The 14,766-nt window shown below is 36.5% G+C and overlaps 2 protein-coding genes across 2 annotated transcripts in view; one reads left to right on the forward strand and one right to left on the reverse strand.

The window, feature by feature from the left end:
• SNED1 (sushi, nidogen and EGF like domains 1) overlaps window positions 1–5,031 on the forward strand; it is a 73,563-nt gene extending 68,532 nt beyond the window's left edge. The window contains exons 30-33 of the mRNA XM_063306742.1: window positions 1,597–1,684; window positions 3,179–3,262; window positions 3,635–3,663; window positions 4,775–5,031. Coding sequence (XP_063162812.1) covers window positions 1,597–1,684; window positions 3,179–3,262; window positions 3,635–3,656 — 194 coding nt within the window. The 3' untranslated portion in view covers window positions 3,657–3,663; window positions 4,775–5,031. The remainder of the gene's footprint in view (window positions 1–1,596; window positions 1,685–3,178; window positions 3,263–3,634; window positions 3,664–4,774) is intronic.
• Window positions 4,975–14,028, reverse strand: MTERF4 (mitochondrial transcription termination factor 4). The gene is made up of 4 exons (XM_063306741.1): window positions 13,970–14,028; window positions 12,013–12,511; window positions 10,102–10,286; window positions 4,975–8,495 (listed from the first exon to the last, which is right to left on the reverse strand). Exons 1-4 carry the CDS (start codon window positions 14,003–14,005, stop codon window positions 8,151–8,153), a joined length of 1,065 nt encoding a protein of 354 aa, XP_063162811.1. The 5' UTR covers window positions 14,006–14,028; the 3' UTR covers window positions 4,975–8,150.
• Between the last annotated feature and the right edge of the window lie 738 nt (window positions 14,029–14,766).

Here is a 14,766-nt window from a genome sequence, read left to right on the forward strand (position 1 = left end):
GGGAGCTGATAAATCCATAATGTAGGCAACTAACCCTTGCAAAGTATTGTTCATATGTCAGTCTGTAATATGGCTTCTTTTCTTCCATGAACTGGAAAAAAAAAGATTATTTATTCTTGGAAGAGGAAGTAAGTCTTGTAGGAATGTTTATCATATGAGATTGTAATGCTCACATGAGTAAACCTCTCCTCTCTCTCTGAATATATGCTCCTGAGAATCTGACTACATGATTGCTACAAATGCATAAAAGAAAAACTCAGTGGCTTAAAAAACCCACTGTCTTTGGAAGGTGAATTTTCAGGGAGAAATATGTGAATATGTGTATGCATGTGCGTGCCTGCACTTTCCATATTGTTCTGGTTCAGAAAGTATTTATTTTGTAAGCTGTATTTTATTATTAAATCTATTTCTGGTCTATAAATGAACATTAAAAACCATACAAGGGGAATACCAGTGTGGGGAACGATTTGAAAAGTAATAGTAGATATCGAAAAGATGAAGCAAGATTTGCACATTGACTTACAACAAATCTTGTCTCTTCTCTAACAATTATTCCCCAACTCTGCCCTTCCCTTTGTGTTTTCATAATTGTTTATACATCTGTTTAATTAAATTGTACCACCAAGAGTAGTCTAGAGAAGGGGTTTATATTTAAACTAGATATAATAAACATCAAGCAATATATACCCTTAGAGTAAGTCACAGTGAATTAAGGAGGATACTGTGAAGACTATGCAAGTGTTCCAGTCTGATGCAGGTTGAAATTACTCCTATTTTTACAAAAAGTAGTTGTTGCCCATATCTTGGTACCCTACAGACACCTTCTTTGCTGGAAAAAAATAGACACAGCTACTGGTTTTCATAATTAAGACACATAGATATATGGATAGAAATTGAACAAAGAGTGAATTGCTGCAGGCTTGCTTTATGGAGCGGAGTTGCCATTTCAGTATGAAATTAGCACTTGTGGAAATAGGAAATATGTCTGCATAGCATGATGTGTTTTTGTAATTGTGTATTTGTGGGTAGAACTATAACTGGCGGAGAGGTTGATGTTCTCATTGACTAAGGTAGTGCATAATTATGATGCTGAGCTTTATTTATTAAAATGTCTAACCTACTTTTTCATTCCTAAAACTATCCTATAGCAAAGTAAAATTCACTATAACCAAACAAAAAATTACAGTAAGGTAAAGCAGAATTAAAACAAAAATAAGGCTGTGGAAAGCACCAAAATTCTTTTGTTTTGAGAAGCAGATGTCACTAACATGCTTTACAAAAGCTGTTCTTCTCTTGTTGGCTACAGGAGTTATGAGCTGACCCTACACAACCCCCCTTGGTGCAGCATATTTTATTATCTGAGAACAAACTGCATCAACATAATTATCAAATTGTATTGTGTCTCTTCTATAATTGGTATATTTCCCTTCCCCTCTTCCAATCTCTTTGAAGACACTTATTTCCCACATAAGAACAGTTTAAATTTCTTGGCACTGCTCTAAATCAATTTGCCCTGATTTGTACAAAGAAAATTAGATCCAAATATTTATCTCTATTTATTGAAATGTCCTCAGTACACAATTTTTTCCCCTTCAGCTTGTAAAAAAGTGCCCCAATCTTGTACTCGGCTTTACTCCGAAACAAAATCTTTTCCAGTCTGGGAAGGAGGTATCTGCCATTATCTGTAAGTACTGTCTTGACCATATTTTTTTCTTCAAGTATCAAACTTCAAATTTCAGCGTGCTGTCCATGATACTGTCTGCTTTTTATTCCAAGCTGCCAGTTCATTTTTTCCCAATTTTTCCAGAGGAGGCTGGCGGGGGGAAGATGTCTTTTTAACTGAATTAAGGCTGTTTTAGATTTATACAACAAATATCATTTGTTTTCTGCCTTAGATGGCAAGATACAGGTAGTCTTCACTTAATGACCACAACTGAGCCCAGATTTTCGACTGTAAGTCATAACAGTTGTTAAGTGAGTCCAGACTCATTTTTACAACCTTTTTTAACCACGGTTGTTAAGCAAGTCACAGCGGTCATTAAGTGACTCAAGATAGGGGCTTGTGGCTTCCTTCGATTATTAAGTGAACGTGCGGTTGTTAAGCAAACCAGGAGTTACTTTGCAGTACAGGGGGGTGGGGACAGAGTGTGATAGTCATGTTTTCCACCAAAACATGACTATGGAAATGCTTCTGTGGCTAGAGTAATATTATTTTCAGTTAATATTACTGTTATTTTCAGCTAATGTTACTGGTTATTACTTACTGTAAAGTCTTCATTGGAATCTTTGTTCTACAGTACAGTACTAAACAGGTTTAAAGGTACTGTACAGTACTGTAACTTTTCTTTCCTGCTGTAGTTAACTCTGCTGCTTTTGTTACTGTACAGTACTGTATATAAATCTGATTTTTATAAAACAACTGTTTTAAAAACAGTAAACCAGCATACAGTATTGTTAAATGTAATTAAAATTTAGACAGGCAGAGGACGGAACATGCATGCCACCATACAAATCTCTACTTAAGTTAAACAAAAACTGGGACAAAATTAAAGGCAAGTATAAGTCAATGCAGTACTGTATGGAAAAAGTACATCATTCCTGTACAGCAAGGCACACACAAAGTTCCCTTTGCCGGCTGCTAAATCACAGGAAGTAGTGCAGCCACATGACCAGGCCTGCTGCCTCAGAAATCCAGTGTGTAGGCCTGGAGGACTTCCTGGTACCAAACAGCAGTCATGTGACCTAAAATGGCCACCACCTCCAGGATGGCCGAATCCAGGTCACATGAGGGTCATAATTTCAGGCCCCAGTCGGAAATCTACTTTTGGGGTACCATAACAACTTCGAATGGCCTTTAAGTGGCCAGTCAGTAAGTGATGACTACCTGTACTGTCACCAACTTTCACCAGTTGCACCACCAAGAATTGGCAGTATGGATTTGGGGAGACTGCAGGTTGCCTAACTCTGCTGAGGGTTTTGGGGAATTGTGGATAATGTCTTTCTGCCAGTGGCCTGGGATTTTTGTTTATTAAGACATTGGGGGATCTTTAAGGCCCCTCTTGCGAAGTAAGAGATCCAAGAGATTTAAGCTCTGGGGTTTAACTCACAACCCACACTATACCTCTTTATGGTTAACTTTCCCATCATTCATTCTTTGATGTGTTTGTTTTTATATCAGATACAAGAGGGTCTACAAAGTGCACCAGGACATTTGCTATAAGGAGAGCTGTGAGAGTACTGTAACAAATAAGGCACTCAGCAGGTAAAACAAATGTATTAGTTTTTACAATAAGCCTTCATTTGGGGAGAAATCCTAAGGATGCCTAACCTCCAATTTCTCATAATACTGATTACAGTATTTAACAGTATAGTGGACACCATACAATGTGGATGTTAATTTCTGGGGAGTTCAGCCAATTTGGATATTGTAAATATGTGATGACTTAACAGAGATCCTGAATATTAAGGATCTTAATATCTTAAAGAGTCAATATTACTTGCTCTTTCTTTTTTCCTGCTTTTGCCAAACACACTGTTGGAATTAAGCAGCATCAGAATAATGAAGTCCTTAGAAGTAAACTCTATGTTGCAGTATAAGAGAAATTATCATATATTAAAACTTCTCTTATTTCAGAAAACAAATCAACAGGCACTGAAACCACAGTAAGTATTTTTATTGGGCAGTGGATGGGAATGAGCGTTCCATTAACTGATACACTAGATAAATCATGGAGTTTAGACACTTGGTGTATCAGTGAGTTCCTTGGACGGGAAGTGTCCTGATACCTGATCCTTGCAGTGGGCTCATTTTATAATTCCCCATAGCTTAAACAATGGGTAATGCATCACTGATGAGCAAATATTTACATCCTCTTTTTAAGGAACCTCTAAAATATTGATAGTCTGCCAAACATCAGAAGAAAACTATAGCTACATTCACTGAATGCCACAAAACATTTTGTGAATGGAATTAGCAAGACATGCAAATAATGCCTGACTTTTTAATTGCAAATACATGATCGACACCTCTAGTATTAAAAAATCAGGCATAACAATTAGAAAATTCATGAGAAGATAGCCAGTATTTATATAAAATTCATACACACACACACAAATCCGTTCAATCATGTCTGATTCTCAGAGACTGCCTGGACAAGTCCTGCAGTTTTCTTGGCAAGGGTTTTTTTTTTCCCTCCCAGAAGTGGTTTGCCTTTGCCTCCTTCCTAGGGCTGAGAGAGTTACTGGCCCAAGGTCACCCAGCTGGCTTTGTGCCCGAGGTGGGACTAGAACTCATGGTCTCCTGGTTTCTAGCCTGATGCCTTACCACTACACCAAACTGGCTCTCTATAATAATATTATATATTACATTTATATTTCTGTATCTTACAGGGCTAAGCAAAGCTTTCAAAAGAGATTCTTCATAACACATAGGAATGTGTCTTTTCGAATAATTAGAGCAGCCAGATTATTTTCAAGATTCATGCAGTTACTTTGGAAGTTGCTCCTAGCTGCATGCATGTACATGTGGAGACAGCCAGTAACACCTTCAAAGTAGCCATGTGAGCCTTGCAAATGATACATCAGTTTTAACTGTTTGAAAATAGGTGCTTTGTATGTGTTCTCGTATGTTGCAATGCACCTTTTTCAAGGTTTTACTCAGCCACAGTATGCCTCACCTTTTTTATATAATGATGTTATATCTGCTTTTTCTTTCTGCTTCCCTATAAAGAAATGAAATGTCAGGGCTTATTTGATAATGGCTGATGGAAAATAGTTTCTCATTTTAAGGTTCTGTCTTAATCCTTAAATGGAAGAGGAAGATTCCCTCCATTAATTCTTCTACTGATGAGTGCCAGAGTTATACCAACAGAATTCCTCACCATGATCCTACTTGCTTTTGGAGTACCAAGGAACTGCTCACTACAGGAACTTTGAATTACACTGATTTGCTACAGATTTTAATTGTAACATGAATAGAGAACAAATCCATTTATTACTTTGCAATCAAAATACTAATATTTTGGCATGAAATTGAGAATTATTACATCAGTATCTGCATAACTGAACAATCTAGATTGTCTTCAGCTCCACTTCATCCCAAGGATACAACAGCTTCATCATTTCAGTTAACTGGATTTTTTTTAGAGGGGGGGTGGGATTTAGCTAGCAAGAACAATGGAGCTTCTCCCTTTGTCTTGTTCAAGAGATGTTCACCAAATAGCACTTTCTCTTCTGCAAGATTATAACAACTCACTTTCATTTTCAGCTTCTTTTCATCATAGGATCTAATTTCTTTATACAAGTTGAGTAAAAGTCCTTTTGCAAGCTACTTGCAGAACAATCTTCAAGTTTACTAGTAATTGAGATTAGGACGTATAATCTGATTTGTAGACTGCCTTAAACAAACATGAGTCCTGGAAAAAAGTGTTCTCTCTATAACCAAAAAGCAAATCTTAATTGCCTCAGAAATTGATTCTCAAACACAATCGTCTAAAAACACACAAACACGCCCTTGATTTTTTTCTTTTTGTACCTTGTTTGCAAAATTAGCTGCTAACGAAAAATTATCCAATTTTCCATCCAGCTTTTCTCAATGCCTTACTATTGCTAACAAATTCCTAGCATTTCAGAAGAATAGTGAAGAAAAAACTGGCAGCGGCAGCAATAGGAGACTCTAGCTTCCTTTGAAAAATCAAACTGACTTTTAGTTGTTCAGTCTCTGAATGCCGTTTATGAAGGTTTTTATGCCTTCATAAAGAAAGTTACTGAAAACCTTAATTTTTAATAGGTAAAGTATCTCCTTTGATATTCTTAGACAAAATTGTGATGCCAATGGAGAAAAAAGGCTTCCACCCACATTTCCTGGTGTTTATTTTGCAAAATACTAGGATGACTAGCCTTCTAGCCTTTGAGAGTTGTGTGACTAGTTAAAAAATAAGGTTGTGTTAATAGACATATACTGTATATTTTATAAAGCAATACAACCAGAGAGTCATAGTTTTAAATTACTATTCTGGCAGGTATTTGATTATTGCAGAAAAGGCACGCCTGTTCCCTGAAACGTAATTCATGGCAAATTTTAAGAGCTGTAAATATTGTTTATTTAGCATAGAGGAGCACATTGCAAAGGGGATATTTTTCTAATTGGAAAGACAATAATCCTTGCTATTGCCAGAAATAGCACAAAGTGGTTCCAAAGTTCCTTCATCCTAGATGTGATCAAGAGATGCTTAGCTGCATTCCTATGTACTGTTATTTACATATGCCGTGAGGAATGGATGATACTGTCTAAATAATGTGATTTTTTTTTCCCCTGGTGGGGTATACAGCATTTCTCAGTACATCGTACTAAAGAGGATGAGAAGAAAGATAGTAACTTTTGGAATAAGACTGCTGAAAAGAAGTGCATTTTCTCATAATTTAGAACATCTGGTAGCCTTTCTGTGCAAAAAAGGTAGAAACTTGCAGTTCCCATTTAGAAGAATATTTTTTTAAAGAGCAAAATTAGGAAAGGATTTTTTTCTTAAACAGAAGTGACTCAACTTGAATTAGTTTGGAATGGCACAACACTATAGGGCCACAGACTGCATTAGAAAAAATGTAAAATTATAATTTCTGAAAACCCAATATTCTTCTGCCACAGTCAATTAATGTAGCCATCAGAAATACTGCATGTTCATTTACATTACCTGGTTGAACCGGTGTATTGTTCCTTCTACTTCTGATGTTTAGATGGCTGCACAGGGCACTGTGCCCTACAATAACACAACCTGCACATGAGAGCCAGCACTAGGCTTAGGGGAATTACTGCATAAAAACTTAAGGTTGTGGCAGAATCTGGAAAAAGTAAACAAACAAATGATAACTGAGCATGGTCAGCAGAAAATGTGTGGTGATCGTTGGGAAGACTATGTGAAGAGGAAGAAAGGAGTAAAATCCCTGGAATTTTGAACTATATCAGCACTACAATTACGCTACATAATTGACTTACAGGAACCATCTCACCATTAAAACTAGAACATTAAAGCTTCCAAGAACAAAGAGGATGAAGAATGGGTAGTAACATGATCACCAAATATTACATTTTTCAAAATCCAAAGTAAACTTTTAAAACAGTATCTGCAGATGACAAAGGCCATGAAAGATCTTTATTGCCTGTTTTTTTGTCTGTCACAGTTTTCCCCAGAGACTGTCTTAAGGCAGAAGAGGACTTTTATCAATCCAGTACTCTGTAGTCAGATCAAGGTATATGTAATGTACCAATAAACTAAAAAGATTTTATTTTATTATTTATTTATTTTCTATCCCATCTTTATTATTTTTATAAATAACTCAAGGCAGCGAACATACCTAATACTCCTTCCTCCTCCTGTTTTCCCCACAACAGCAACCCTGTGAGGTGAGTTGGGCTGAGAGAAAGTGACTGGACCAAAGTCACCCAGCTGCCTTTCATGCCTAAGGCGAGACTAGAAATCACAGACTCCTGGTTACTAGCCCAGAACCTTAACCACTAGACCAAACTGGCTCTTAAACTGGCTCTTAAAGTTACTTTGTTTTTCATTTTAGATTAAATACATAATTTATTTAAAAGTCATTTTGCTTCCTTTAAGAATGAGATGATTCCTGGAATTAGTTATAAAACTAGCATTTTTAAAAACACACAACTTCTGCCCAAATAAGGAACTTTATCTAATATTATTTTATCTTTATCTGATTTTATCTTTATCTATCTTTATCTGATATTATGAATTTGATTTCACAACCTGCCCATTTTTCTTAATAACCCATTTAAAAAATATTCACAAATATTAGAATTCTCTATTATCAGAAGTATCCATCAGCTCCCTCTTCCTTTAGAAAAAAAGTTTTATAAGTATATTATTTATAAAATGAAGTACTCCCACTTCTTATTTATTCTATAAAACTATACATGTGCAGATGTTCTAAGCAAATTAGTAGTAGTAATAGTAATAGAGAAAAAAATAGGAAGAACATTAATTCCCCTTATACAGTTACTAGGGATTAATTCCAAATTTCATCATTTCTTGGAGCCACCTCATCGTCATTTCGTGTTCATTCCCTAAGAAAGCTGACTGAATAGTTGAGCAGCTTCTACTCGTACCAGACAGTTGAAACTTTTAATTGCTGAATTATTCAGAATCAGCCCATTCATCATTCTCTGAATCTGATAATGCTTCCATTGCTTCTTCCTGTTTCCTCCTCTGCTCTTCTTCGCAGACCAGCAACTTTTTAAAGATCTCGTACTCTTCCGCTGAGGAGCAGGCTATTTCAGTCACAAAATCCTGTTCAGAAGCTCTGATAATACTTTTCAGTTTGGGATTGACAACTTGAGTCTGTCCTTTCTTATCAGGAGTTTGGTAGCGTCCCAAGCGCTCCAAAAAAATTATTCGTTTGTTTATTTCGGCCAGTGGTGCTTGGAAGAAACCAGACTGCACTATTTCTCCATGTTTAATTCCCATCCTGAAATAGGCAAACTAAAAAACAGAGATTATTAAGCAAAAGAATAAACATTTAACATTCTACTGCAAATAATGTATGTCTAAGACACAGTCCAGCACAATGTACACATAATTGTGACTATTAGTTTCAAGAGGCTTGTGCCCTTAATACATATGGGCACAATTTGCAGCCTGCAAGAAAAATCTGGTGAAATTTCCTACATCCCATCTATACTAAACTCTAAAGAGGAGACTCTGACATGTTTCTTTAGGCAGGCAAGGTATGTATACAAGAACATGACACTTGGGGGATATTTTCACTCACATACTTTTATTTTAAATCTGAGAATCAATTGGGCTGTGAAGGAATAGGGACTGCTATACAGTATGTCTTAAAATTCAACATTAAAAATTACAAATAATGCTAATAATTAATTTTAATCCCTCAACTACTTCTTAAAATCTTTGTGACCTTCCTGCAGAGATAGACATCCTGATTTCCAACAAATGATCTGCATTATGGTCCCCACAATCACTTCCCATTAGTAATAGCTGGTGCTGATGGGAATTGAAATCTAAGTAACCAATCCCTACGATGGTAGATTATGGATCAAAGAGTGAGAGGAATGCTTTATTAGTTAATTGCTAGGTTCCTTTATCTGCACTTTTCTACTATTCCTTAGTATTCCTTACTATTTTCTCTATTTTGCCTCTCTACAGGAAAATCAAGCAGATGACTAGCCTACCAACACCCAGGGCATTAGAGTGTTTAAAGATGGAAAAGGATTTGGAGATTTTAATACAAAAAAATGGTTATGAAAATAGACATGTAGGCAGAATAAGCCATCCATGGGAAATTGGCTTATTGTGAAACTTCACAGAATCAACAAATCAGAGTCGGAAGCAATCTGAGAACTCATATGATCCAACCCCCTTCTCAGTGGAGGATCTGCTAAAACATTTTAGGCAGATGGTAATCTAGTCTCTGTTTGAAGATCTTCAATAGAGAGAAATATTCCACTTCATGAGCAACTAGTTCCACTAATATAAGGTCTGACCAAGGCAGAGTAGAGTGGGACAATTACTTCCTGTGATCTGGACTTTTTGATTTGTGTATCATTTTCAGTAATTATTACAATAAAAAGGCATAACAATGGAAGGTTTGTGATTTAAAAAAAAATTGACAGCAGGAGGAAAATATAGTTAAAGATCAGTGAAATCAAAACATTAGGACACAAGCTTCTCTGAAATAAGATATGAGGCCAAGGTCTTCATAATTGTATCTTGAAAAGCAAGTAATATCATAAGGTAGATTAAAAAGTCAGATATCTCCCAGGATCCATATAATAGATTTTAACAAGCAAGAAACAAAATGCATAGAAACAAAGTTTTCCAACAATTATATTATTAGAGGCAGTATTTGAGGGGGTGAGAAATGCAGCTTTTTAAAAAATCACATTCTGAAAGCCTAGGAGATATATGAAATTGCTTAAAGCAAATTTTTGATATCTAACATCTGATAATAGAAACTGTTAAAATCTCAGGCAATTGCTCAAGTTCAGCAATGGAAAAGTGTACCACACTGTGTGGAATCTGACTTTAGATAATCACATCAAAAAGGTTTTCTGAAAATATATAATACCTGGAACTTGTATTCCACATCATTTAAGTCTTCTAGTAGCAGTTGTGGACATGTTCGTAGAATTTTTGATACCTGTGCCATTGTGAAGAGACACTTTTCCTTAAGGAAAAGCTCTAGGGCTTTGATTTTCTTGTGTGGCAATGTAAAGATACTTGGAAAATGAACTGCCACATGGTTAAGGCTTCCTGTTAAAACAAGAGGAAACAGATAAGATAGCCGCCCAGAGTCGTCATTAAACAAGATTGGGCAGTGGATAGATTAAATAAATAAAATAAAATAAAATAAATAAGATAGTATTGGCTAAAATCCTCTATTCTTTCCCATGTATTCCTAGTAATATTGTATTAAGGGCAAACTAGTATGTTTTTAAGATATGATAATTTTTCCCAAGGTGTTTCTCAAAATGCCTAAGCATGTTCTCTCTAAATAATGTGTTTTGACTGTTTCCAAGTCTACTATTACATGTGGTACATTAGTCCCCAAGGAGAGATATAAAATATAAATAAATAAATAAATAAATTTACTGCCCTTCAGTGCAAAAACATTTCCACACTGGCCATTGCTTGCATTTCCTTATTTATTTAGTATAAATGTTCTGCAAATATATATAAAAATATTATACACATAAATATATATACATATATATACTGTGTGTGTGTGTGTGTCAGTACAAACAACCAAAAAATGGGCTGTCCTTGATTATCCCATTAAAAGAAAAAAAAGCCTGAATGAGAATGGCTTGAAACATGAATGATGCTTTTTCTACTTAATTTTAAACAGATTTTACTGAGCAAACATTTTGAAGATTCAATTCGTTATTTTAGTGACTTGATTACCTTTCCCTTTTTTATAACACATGCCATGATAGGCATTTGAAAAAGTTAATAATTTTACTCTGACTTTTCAAATAAAACCAGTAAACAAATTGGATTCACCAAATATCCTTTTTCCCCTCTGGCCCCTGGATACTGCCCCCAATCTTTGCACCACTGAATTTCAGCAACGTAATTTCAAAAAACAGTAAAAATAGCAAAAGTTTTAAGCATAACAGAAGCTTAAAGCACTTATTTTGTTCAACCCAACCCCAGCATCTCCCCCCAGAACTGTGTGCATATATATAGTAAAATTATCCACTTTTTGTCCAGTGATAGCACTACTGTATGCCCTTCAGTCCTTTGAGACCCTCATCATAACCCCCAAATGTTTCTTCTAGCAGCAAAAAGGTTACCTATGCTGAAATAAAAGATGTTGGGTGAAATATTCTAATACTCTCTTTTGGCAAGCAACTCACAGCCATATATAAGAAACTCAGTATAAATTAAGGAATTGATCTAGAAGCATATATTTCTGAAGAATATCAAATGACTGTATGTATGAATGATTAACTGAATATGCACACTTCCCTAAATATAAGAGACTGAAAAACTGAATGTATTGTTGACAAAATCTAAACAAATTAAAACTGAATACAGGTAGTCCTTGCTTAATGACCACAATTAAGACTGGAATTTCAGCTGCTAAGCAAAGCATTAAGCAAATCTGACCCAATTTTATGACTGTTTTTGCAAATCAATCATTAAGCAAATCACATGGTCATTAAGCAGATCATGAGGTTCCCCATTGATTTTACTTGCCAGAAGCCAGCCAGGAAGGTCAAAAATGGCAATCATGTGACCACAGGATACTGCGACAGCCATAAATGCGAACCGGTTGCCAAACACCCAAATCGTGATTACATGACCATGGGGGACACTGTGATGGTCGTGTGAGCACCAGTTCTAAGTTGGTTTTTTCAGCACCGTTGTAAGTCTGAACTGCCACTAAACAAATGGTCATTAAGTGAGAACTACCTGTAATCCACTCGATTCACTGCATAAATTCAGCAACTGCACAGCACAGGGACAGCATTACCTGCATCTAAGCCAAGTCTCCTCAGAAGATCAGCACGTTCCTTCAAATGTTTTGGTGACATCTGCAGCAGTTCAGGTTTTTTTTCTAGTGTCTTCAGTATTGTGTTAGTGCTTAAACCCAATAGGAGTAACTCTGAAATTGCAGTCAACTTTGACTGAAATGGTACATCCAGCTGCAAGCTGAATAGCTGTGTTATCTGAGTAGGACTGAATCCCAGGTTAACATATGAATTTGTGTCCTCCCCTAGCTTCAAATGGCCCATATCAGTTGCTGTTACTTTTTCTGCTGGTGTAGTAATTAAAGTTTCTTGGGGCTTTCGAGAGCATTCATAGTTAGACCTATGAGGTGGCAAGCCTGTTTTGCTTTGCACAAAAGACCTGGTAGCAATCAATCTGCAATCTAGGTGTTGAGACCACCAAAAGGCAACGGGTAATACATTGAGAGAAGGTAAATGGATACAGTCATAGGCAAGGGGGGAAAAACTGTGCTTCTGAAAGACCTACAAAAATAGATTAGAAAAGCAAACATATTATACATAATTGTATTTTAAAGGAAAGAACAAGCATAGTTGCCAGCAGATCAAGAAGCTTGCCTAAACTAAACTGAAACCACTGTCACAGCCAGATAAATTATGACTTAAGAGACAATCTGGTTTACACATTATTTAAAAAAAAAACTAAATTCTCCCACTTGGATTTTATATTTATTTATTATTTTAGTATTTTGGATGTTGACTTTATATGTTGAGGTTTTAAAAGGATAATTTTATTGTAAACCGCCCAGAGTCCCCCTCTTTGGGGGGAGATGGGCAGTAATAGAAATTTGAATAAAGAATGAATGAATGAATGCATGCATGCATGCATGCATGCTAAAATACAGTGGCCCCATTTTAGCCAAGTCTAGCATGTTGTGTGAACACAACCTACAGTGGCCAAAGAATATATGTAAATATAAAAGCTCAAGTCCTCTAATATATACTTCAAGCTGAATAAGAATTTTAAACTATGTTTGCTCTGTTAAAAAAGAATAATTTCAGACTAAATCTGCAATTCTGTGTACATTTACACAAGAAACATTTTGCTTTGAATTTGTAAATATGTGTATGTATATACAGGGTGTACCAAAATTTAATCTCCATAGACAATGTATTATATAAATTCCATTAAATGTTTGAACTGGTTGCCAATTTCTTCTAAACACTACACACACACACACACACCCATACATACATATGTGTAAATATACTTTTTAATATACTTAAAATCTCCACACATTGTCACAGCCAAATAAATTATAACTTAAGTGACAATCTGGTTTACACATTATTTAAAAATCCCTGTTTAGCACCAACCTTTCCCTTCTTCCCTTTATGGAAGCCATCCTCCTCTGCCCCTAACCAAGTACCCAGTGGATGAAGTTGTAGTCAGCAGGGCGGAAAGCATTAGAATGGAAATTAGAGAGCCTTGAGCATGCTTCCCTCCCACCCATCCATAAAAAGGAAACAGCATTATCCGACCGATATGTAAGGTTGAAGGATTACTTGAAGCACTCATACGACTGAAAGGACCTGAGTGAACGCTACTCAGGGCATGTAGCTGCTCTGATCAAGACAGGGACGAGGGGAAACGGGAGTGAACAAACCACAATGTCTGATTATCTCAGCGGGACTATAGGCAGAGAAGACGTCTTCAGCGTCGGTTTCCTGCCACAACGGGGTCAACACAAAAGCCGAGTGGGATCTTAAATCGTGCTAAGCGATTATTGTCCGATGGGCCACAACTGGCTTGATTCATGTATATCACTGTCGAAAACCATGGTTTACAAATTACAGTTTTTGCGTTCACACAAGAAACGGAGAGCTGTATGTAAACTCACCAAGTACCTTTTCCTGCGTCTGCCTATAACCCATGAAAATATAGTAGCAATTCGCGTTTCTGATAGTGCGAAGCATACTCACACGCCAACAGCGGGTTCCCAATTTCATACTCCGCATCTCTCAGCTTTCGGTGCTGTGATAAGAGAAAACGTAAGCGGAAGGTGTTCATGTGAACACTTTCCTTCCGAAACGGAAGCTGGAAAAAACGTTCTGTAGGGCAACCGAAAGGCGATGGAAATACCTTGAGGTGGTTGTTGAAGGCAAATTGGAAAATGCGAATAGCTCCATTATCTTCCCCGAGAGCACTTAACGGTGTATCACACGTGACATTTATAAATGGTCCCACTTGAGTAAAAGTCCGATTCTTATGGATGCACAGGGTTTTTATGTAGGATCTACCCGAACGGATCATTACATCTCCACAGAACGAGTCGTAACGGTCACTCTTTTTGACACTACAGCAGAAAAATTACAAATCGTGTTTTGTGCTACAGTTCCTTATAGATACTTCAATTTTAGTTGGAAGCAACAGTCGTAGATCAACATCCATCTGCATAAACCAGCCAGTATGATCACAGAACTGTTTTGATATTACCATAGCACAAAAATGCACAGAAATGATGATGCCTCAGATCCAATTTTACACTAAAGGAGTTTTTAAAAATCATAGGATTTATGACTGTTATGGCAGACAAATGTGACCTGTAAGACTCCATGAATATCTATAGCAGGGTTTCTCAACCTCAGCAACTTTAAGATGTGTGGACTTCAACCTCCAGAATTCCCCAGCCTGATGTATAGCTTGGATCCACATTTTTGGGGACCATGGCAACACCAAAAAGCATCAGCACATCTCTAAGCATTTCAGTATGCAGGGA

Source organism: Candoia aspera, chromosome 6 (assembly GCF_035149785.1).
Source record: "Candoia aspera isolate rCanAsp1 chromosome 6, rCanAsp1.hap2, whole genome shotgun sequence".
Taxonomy (NCBI): domain Eukaryota; kingdom Metazoa; phylum Chordata; class Lepidosauria; order Squamata; family Boidae; genus Candoia; species Candoia aspera.

What these genes read in the sequence shown, in the direction of transcription:
- MTERF4 (XM_063306741.1), bottom strand. Translation starts at nt 14,005, where the DNA reads ATGCGGAGTATGAAATTGGGAACCCGCTGTTGGCGT. An exon ending in GAGACTTGGCTTAGATGCAG is followed by an intron (nt 10,287 to 12,012) that starts GTAATGCTGTCC and finishes TTGTTTTAACAG; the next exon opens with GAAGCCTTAACCATGTGGCA. An exon ending in ATGTGGAATACAAGTTCCAG is followed by an intron (nt 8,496 to 10,101) that starts GTATTATATATT and finishes TCTGTTTTTTAG; the next exon opens with TTTGCCTATTTCAGGATGGG.